This window comes from Tursiops truncatus, chromosome X (assembly GCF_011762595.2).
Source record: "Tursiops truncatus isolate mTurTru1 chromosome X, mTurTru1.mat.Y, whole genome shotgun sequence".
Lineage (NCBI taxonomy): Eukaryota > Metazoa > Chordata > Mammalia > Artiodactyla > Delphinidae > Tursiops > Tursiops truncatus.
This window is the reverse complement of record NC_047055.1, coordinates 65,808,188-65,817,061: the sequence shown is the minus strand read 5'-3', so window position 1 is coordinate 65,817,061 and position 8,874 is coordinate 65,808,188. Positions and strand designations below refer to the sequence as shown.

The following is an 8,874-nucleotide window of genomic DNA, read 5'->3' as shown; positions in this document are numbered from 1 at the left end:
AAAGCCAGCAGCATTGCATCTCTCTGAACCTCTCGTTCCTTGTCACACCTGCCTGTAACTCTACCTCTGCCTCCCTCTTCCACTTTTAAGGACCCTTGTGATTACATTGGACCCACCAGATAATCCAGGAGGTGCTCCCATTTCAAGATCAGTTGATTAGCAACCTTAATTCCTGTAATCTTAATTCTCCTTTGCCAAGTAACTTAACATTCACAGGTTCTGTGATTAGGAGGTGGATATCTTTGGGGGATCATTATTCAGCCTACCATGCCATTTAATTACAATTTGTGTATTCCAGAAACTATTGGCTTAAATGGGGCTTTGACCTTCTGTGCACAAGTACAGAAGCATGGCATTTCCTAGAACTATCCTGAGTTCTGTTCTTTGCTGCCTACATGTGTTTGTGTTTGTGTTTGTGTTTGCTGTTTCCTCTGAGATGCCCTTCTCCTCAGTCTCTGCATGTCCATATTCTAGCTCTTTTAAGGCCTTGCTTGAATGGTACCTAGACTTTACCAGCTGGAAAAATGAAAAATAAACTTAGTTCAGAATAGTTCTATCTTTAGGATTCTCAATTGGTGCTTAATTGGACTTGTGAGGAAGCCACTGTATTAAAAATGAGTTCTGATATCTTAAAACAAGAATTTCAAAGTACTCACACTGGATTTTTCAGACACTTCTATTTGGATCACAGAAGGAAATGAAAGGATAAAGCTAAACCCTCTAGGCACCACCGAAGAGAGACAGAAGGAAGTGCCCTGAAAACAAGCTTGTTCAATGGCAAAAACAGAATCCTGCCTCTTCCAGTTAGTCATGTGCCACTGAGTGAATAATTTAATTATTTTAAACCTATTTCCTCATCTGTAAAACACAATTATAAAAGTGACTAGTCATAGTGCCTGACACATAATAGGCATTCAATAAATATTGCTATGCGAGAGAAGATTCAGAGAGGTGAAGTAACTTGTCCAAGTTTATAAAAATAGAACCTGGCTCCCAAATTCTAGCATATTAAGATCATTTTGCTGTTTCTTAGTTCTTTGGAAATATGACTATTCATGATCCTTCTGGCACATCTCTATAACTCAAGAATAGTTAGTTGCCCCTATCCTGACAGATGTCACTACACTAACACAGAACTTTCTGTTTTGTTCCCTTGTGAATACAGCAGCATTTCTCATTTGAAATAGAGGATTTTGAAGTACTTGGTACATCAATCTACCTCATCTGAGGAAGGCTGAATTATTCCATCCTTGGCTCTGAAGGACACTGAGATCCAGAAAGCAGAACAGTGCTTCCAGATCCTATTGGTCTAAACTGTGCTGAGTGTGGTGAAAGAAGAAACAAATAAAGATCCCATTGTACAGTTATCACACAGGAATTTGTTTCCGTCATCTTGGTTCACATACCCCTCTACTTCCCACAAACAGTTCTCATTTTAAAGTTTAGTTCAGTACCAGTTATTCTGAAAATTTGCTTAACGTGGTCTGACAGATTGAAAAAAAATTGAATTGGAATACAAGTGTAATAGGAAGCATCTGAACAGAGTGGAATGAGAAGTGGAATAGAGGCTAGAAGACGTGGGTGCCCTTGGGTATCTCTTCCCCTCTCTGGACCTTTGTTTTTCCCGACTATAAAGGGAGAGGGATAGGCTACAGGGTCTCTAAGACCCCTACCATCTTTAGCACTGTATGATTCTATAATTATAGAATTATAATTATAAATTATAATTCTAATGTATAATTTATTATAATAAAGTATAATTTATTATAATAAAGTATAATTTATAAATTACAATTCTATAATTATAGAATAATTATCCCATAATTATTCTATAATTATAGAATATTCTATAATTACAATTATAAATTATAATTCTAAATGATAATTTATAAATTATAATTCTATAATTCCCCTACACACACACAGACACTGAGGTATTAGAATATAAAGGGATGTGTGTGTGGTGAGGTGTGGGGAGATGATAGTTTGGAGAAAGGGAAAAAAATTGCAGGCAGGTACTTCATTTGAGCTTAGCACATACGGTGGAGTGTGCAAGATATGGAAAGATAGGACAGAATCACTTGCTAATAGAAAAATAGGTTTACTTTGCTAAGGATAGGGTCCAAGCAAGCCTGTATCACTAAAGCCTTTGAAGGCCAACCTCTATGCTGTATATTATTGAAAACCTACCAAGAGCTGGTAATGAACGAACAATACCTCAAATGATTTATATTAACCATGTTTCTTTTTCTTTTTTGTTTGGTTTTGTTTTCATTGAAATGTATTCAGCGGGCCAGACACAAGCTTCTACCTGCTTTGCTACTGGCAGGTGGGGACAAGCAGCTACAGAAAAAAATGATCACTATTTCACTCTTCTATTAGTTTTTGTAGTTTTTGTCACAAGATTTGACTTATAAAACCTACATCTCAAAAAGTATGCCATATGCGTTGTTACGTAAGAGTCAATATAAGCAAATATTGCCTCCTACTCACTATAAACTTTGTCCAGACCAGACAATTTAAATATCGGCCTAATTTGGGCTTTACAGTTATGAACAATCAAATGGGAAGTTACCAATTATTTGCTTAAAAGCTGACTTTACAAAAGCGGATTTATATTTATCTTGATGTTTTGTCATGTATAATATATAACCCAATCAGGTGACAAAGCTATAAGAATCAGATCCTTAAACATGTTTTTTCATTTTCTGCAGAGTTCCAGAAGCAGTTAAGAAACACAGCTCTGAGAGTGCCCCTGGGCAAAAGATAGAGGAGGTTACAGCTTGTGGAAGTGGTAATTAGAGCCAATTACAACTTGACTTACCTGCTTTGTCATTAAAACGCCTGTCAGACCTCTCATTTTTCTAAGCAGAGGAAAAGAAAAGGTATAGTTTAGTAGGGGAGAGGGTTAGCTAAAGGGAAGGGATTTCTAATTGTTCACAAACTTACTGTGTAACTTTAGATAAACATTGCCTTTTGGCTTCAAACTGTGCTTTGCTCACAGCTAAACCCTAACTCTTGGAGCTGAAAAGGACCTCAAGAAATCACCTGGTCCAGTCTCCTGCCTTCAAGAAAGTAAGGTATTATTATAGTCCCATTTTCCAAATGAGACATGAAAGGCTCAGATAAATTGACTAGAATATGTCTTCTGCATCCTAAGTGCCAATAGATTTGATTTTGGTCTTTTAGCTTAACTGTCACGAGAAAAATGTAACTATTCTCCTCACTTTTCTCACAGATATGTTGTACACAGGCTAACACGTAATAAGCACAAAGCACTTTGAAAATAACAAGGGAAGATTATAAATATAACATTACCAACTGAGATACTAGCCCTTGGAATGGATGGGTCTCAAGGAAAAGTAACAGGAATGGATTTAGCCCTTTGAAGAGTTAGCTTGAGGAAAGATGTAGAATTACACTCGACTTAAATGGACCAAACTCACTTTCTGCAAATAATGTATACGGGTTAATTAGGAGTAACGAAAAATTGTGAAAGAACATGAATGCCACTAATGCATTTATCACTATGTTTGAGAGGGTAAACAAAGAGTAAGTGAACTTTTGCATGTAAAATCAGAAATCCTGAACAAATTGGGCTCCTTGGGGAAGGGTAAAAGGAAATAAGGTTTTTCTTACAATTTAAGAAGTTCACTATCCTATACAAGCTCTGATGACTGTGCCTTTTGTCCTTAAAATTGTCAGTAGTCTGGTCACTGAATGCCTAATTATCCATCTTCCTGTCTGTAATCTTTCTTCACCTAACCATTCAAATTACCCCTGCCCAAATCACTATCTTTACCTGCTACTTTGAACACATCTGCTCCCTCACAAACCCTTGTTATCCTCCGTATTGAATTACTCATTCAGGATTTCAAGGTCCTCCATCAATCCACTCCAATCTAGTCTGTCTTTCCCGATCCTTCTCTAACCTTTGTTCTTTTTCTTTCAATACTACACTTTCTCCTCATATACCTGAAACAAATCCCATCCTTGCATCTGATAAGTCATCTCTCGTCACCTTTCTTGAAAACCAGCACATATCTGATGTGAGAACTATAGGCAGGGGGCTGAGTCTACTTAATAGGTAGAAGTCTCTCAGTAGTCATCTGATATGATTACCCAAAGGAGATTGGAGCCAAGCTCCCCCTCCCTTAACGTGTTTCTATCAGGGAGGAGAAGTGAGGGCATAATGTTCAGGAATAGAATGCGGAAGAGTGCTGCTGGGTAGACTGCTTGGAAAATGTGGCAGTTCTGAGTATTAAAAGAGGAGTATTTTAGGATTTGTCTCACCCTTTCATTCCTTTAAAGCTTTATCTTTATTGTTTTTAATAGAGGTGTCAATTTATATGCTGCCTTCCTTGTCACACATCCCTTGGTGAAGGTATGCAGTGGTCACTATCAGAAAGACAGATCCCTAGAGTGGGGGGAGGAAGAGTGATTTCCATAGTCAGCCTAGTAGGCACAATGGTTTCAGGAAGGTTATTCCAAAGAGAGGGTGGCAGTATATATTGTATAGAAATTTTATGGTAGTACATACTCTAGGGAGTAAAACTAGGGGCCGCAAAGGCCATTCCCTTATTAGATCCAACATGAGTGATGTGGGCAGTTTGGTTACCTGGCAGATATTGAGCTTAGAAACAGTATATATTTTGGCTTTTAAATTTTTATTCACTTCCATATAACAGCATATATAAAATGTTGCACAGACAAAAAGCATTTCTGGTCACTCCTTTGAGATTGGCAAAGATTACATACTTTTGAAAAAAAAATCAACGGTGGAAGAATTTTCATCTCTAAGGGTAGATTTTATTTGGAGATAGCCAAAAGTCACTTGAGATTAAGTCTGGTGAACTAAGGTAGGGAATAACCTGAACATAATTTTTCGTGAAATAAGCACGTAAAAGGATGACCTATTTTACTGTTAAAATATCTCACAACATGCCACCCTCAAAGGAAACGATTTTTACTGGGGTATGTAATTAATTCTTTAAAGTTTTGTTTAGGGTACAGAAATATGTATCTGATTTTATGATACTAGAGGGAGAATGGGCATAGCTAAGGGAAGACTACAAAATATTCACCTTCTTTGGAGGTCACGTAACAAGGTTTCCATCAACCTGCTATTGCTCCGGGATAGTAAGCAGCTTTTGTATCAAGTGTGGAGTTGTAGCTCTGCTTGACTTAAATGAGTGACGCAGCAGTTGGGAAGCAGGAAATGGTACTGGATTACACACAGACAACCAAAACTAACACAAACACACATAGACTTCCTGGGATGTAAATTATTTTTGAGGTTTGAGATCTCCTTTTACAGAATTTAGTATATAACAGATTTAAAAACCAAACTTCTTGACCTCCCAATATTAAATAACTAAATGTGCAAAAGAACCACCATTAAATAGCACATAAAAAGCTATACATTTTCTATGAAACAATATGTGCACAGATTTTCAAAGCTGTGAAAATGCAATAAAGAGCACAACACATTTTGGTCACTTTATTAAATGACATTAAATAGTTTAAGTTTCAACTACTAAACAGCACTTTGAATGGTGAAAACACAGATAGTATTATTGTCATACTTGAATGCTTTTCTTTAAAAACACAATTCCAGTCCTTATATATATTACAAAACAGCCTTAAAGGAAGAAGTGACATCTTTTCTACAGTACTTAAGATACTCAATACGGAACTGAAAAGCAGTCTAACAGAAACAAAGGCAAGTCTTCACAGCTGTATGATTTCAGCAGCCAAAGCTGGATGATGGACTGAAACATTACTATACAACTGGGACAAAACATATACAATATCACAATACTAAGCAAAAAACGCTTTACACCCAAAGAAATAAAACAGGTTACAAAATGTGGAGAATTTAGCAGGCAAAACTGTATTACAAGCAACATTTTAAATCGTCATTTTTTAAGCCATTGCAACTATTTAAAACATCTAAAACAAATATAAAAATGAGCCTTTTAGTATCTTATAGATGTGATTTTGTCTTTAAATATTTGTTAAAGCTTGATGTTATACTCAAAGTACATATTATGTAGCTAAAATGTCAAGTGAAGAAGAGTATGCAAAGTGGTCCAAGTTTTATCTCAAACTTTCTTATTTCCAAATCATTCTTCTATGTATTATCCTTTAAGTCATAGTTTCATTAATGATGAAAAAGGTTTAGAAGGTTGCCTAAAATTTTGACACCTATGTCTTTGAGCAAGCAATCAGACCATGATGAAAGTTCACAGGTCTAGTAAATCAGGTTTAAAGTATTCTGGACTTGTAGAAATACCAACTGATAACAGTTGGCCAAAGTATACTGTCTTCAAATATTTATCTCATAAATCTTGTCTCTTTCATTTCTTCTAAAGTAAAAACACCCCCCCCACACACACCAATTGAATGAACTTGATTATATGGCTGGCATAATATCCAAATACATGGAATTTGTTAGTGATAACTCACCACGGGAAGGTGGAGGGTGGATCCACCAAACCTCAAAATTCTATATGACAAACTTAGTACTCTTGGATGTTTACCACTAGTTTTTCATGATCAAAGTGGAAATCTCTTAATCATCCTAACAATTCAAAACAGTTTTAGCTAATGTTAAACTCATTCCTCATTCTAATCCAGTGATACCTAGAGCAAATCCTCCACCCAGCTTTCTCTTTTTTGGAATTCGTTGGCCATTTCCACTACATGTTACGTCACCATCTCAAAAATAGTTTTGCCATGTTGAGTTGACTCTCATAGTCTAACAATCTTTTTCTTTAAGAAACTCAAGCAACCAAATTGTACATGAATAAGCTTATAAGTCATTTTTACAGGCCTGGATTAAGAAAAATGACAATGTAATGACTTTCTAGTAAAACCTCATAAAAGGGCATTAGAGATTAATTAATTTTGATCAGAAAATTGCCTCACAGATCTAAACTGAAAAAAAAAATCGAGCTTTGAAACATAATTTACGTAAGAAAATGTAGTTGGGAAAAAAGAACATACTGATGAGAGAAAAGAAGAGCATAGAAGCCAGTGAACCTTATCTTTAGGAGGAATTATTTCACAATACTGACAGTACTGGGAATTGTTTTAAAGCACATTCCTCATGTGAACTTAAAGTCAGCAATGGTTCTGCCATTTTGATGTTGTTTATAAAACAGGGTGTGAAGCTAACAACCACAACATCATCCTTAACCTCCTAAAATGCTAGAACTTGATTTTGTTAGTCCACATCCCACTGCCAGCAACAGGATGAAGCACTAGCACTGACACCAAGCAGTTAAGAGATGTGCTTTATATTAGTGCCAGGAGAGAGAAAATTCTTGTGTGGAAGATAATCCACAACCCTGAAATTTTACCAGTAATTATTTCAGCACGTATAACTGAAAATAAAAAATGGCAGAAAGACTACAGAAGAAAAAGGAATTCTCTTCTTAAGCTGTACTTAAGGCTGTTTATACAATGCTAAGATAACTGCAAGACTCCTCCAAGTTTTAGAGCAGTAGTATTTAAGAATATTGCACACAATTCTGTGTCAAAGATAACCCTTAGTTTCTAATTTTCAGTCACAGACACGATAAAGTAGGAGCCTAGTTTCAGACTTCAGTCAAAAGAACATTAAAACCATTTCAATCACTTTAATCAAGAAATGGATTAATACAAAAGTATTTTGTAACTTGAGGAATCAACTCTAAGAACTCAGCTGTGTGTTTTTATATGTAAAGAATGAATATATAAATCTGTATTCTTTCATAAATCCATTAATTTATGACAATTTTATGGTCGCTAAAAGCAGGCATAAAAATTTAGAGAGGAAATCTGTGGAGTTGTTACTGTTATGGAAGGACTTGTTTTCACTGAAAACAATTTGAAAGATCTTCTGTACTCAGTGTGTGTAAGAAGATTCTAGGCAACATCACTGACAAATGTCAGGAAGAAATGGTATGCCCTATTAAAAAAATTTAAAACTAATATGGAAGATTGCCATTTAAGGGGAACAAACTATTTATACAGTTGAGTTCTGTTAAGTCATTGATTCCTAAAAAAATAAAAGATCTTTCTATGATTTTAGCAATCTTTTAATCTTTTAGTGCAAAATCACATTGATTTCCCTTGGGAAGGTCCCGGATTTTTGCTTCTCATTGGGGGTGGTGCACGCTGTAATGGTGGTGGCTGCATACCACCAGCCACTGACTGATACATTCCTCTCATATCAATCTGCTGGTAGTTAGAAGGATTCATGATTAAATTTGGAGGCTTTGGCATCATGAGGTGACCCAGTGTTGCTTGTTGATAAGTCATTTGCTGCTGTTGCTGCTGATTGTACTGCTGCTGGAGCCTTCGGTTCATAAGTATTCGCTGAACACAGCTGATTAACTAAAGAGAGAAAAGAGAGCTGTTACAAGTGCATGACCTGTCTCAAAGAGGCAGTATCAAGTTTTGAGTTAAAATCAATTTGTTAAGGGGGTACCATACCAAAAGGGAAACACATTATTGTTATCACCATTACTAATTTGATGGCATTCACAGGACCATTACTGTAGAAACCGGTTAGTAACACCATTTAGGGCTAAATTCTCTTAATGACTTGACTATTGTAGTGCAAGCAGCATTCAGGTTAGTTGCCATAGTAACCCATCCTGCACTGTGATTAGTCTCAAGTATTAGTTACAGCACTTTTTTGTCAAGTCTCCTTTCTTTGTCATTCTTTTGAATATTTCACCTGATGACAGACAAACAGTTTTAGTGACAAACACCCAAGGGAAAAGGCACTTGCAGTGGGAATAATTCCTACTTGGAATGGCTCAAATTTCCTAAGATAATTTAAAACCACATAATTCTACAGTGCTTTCTAAGTAAAATTCATGC

General features: G+C 36.0%; 1 protein-coding gene across 1 annotated transcript in view; it reads right to left on the bottom strand.

Annotated features, from left to right (window-relative positions):
* Positions 1-5,475: 5,475 nt before the first annotated feature.
* ATRX (ATRX chromatin remodeler) overlaps positions 5,476-8,874 on the bottom strand; it is a 247,901-nt gene continuing 244,502 nt past the window's right edge. The window contains 1 exon segment of the mRNA XM_073799062.1: positions 5,476-8,382. Within this exon segment, the coding sequence (XP_073655163.1) occupies positions 8,104-8,382 (279 nt within the window). The 3' untranslated portion in view covers positions 5,476-8,103.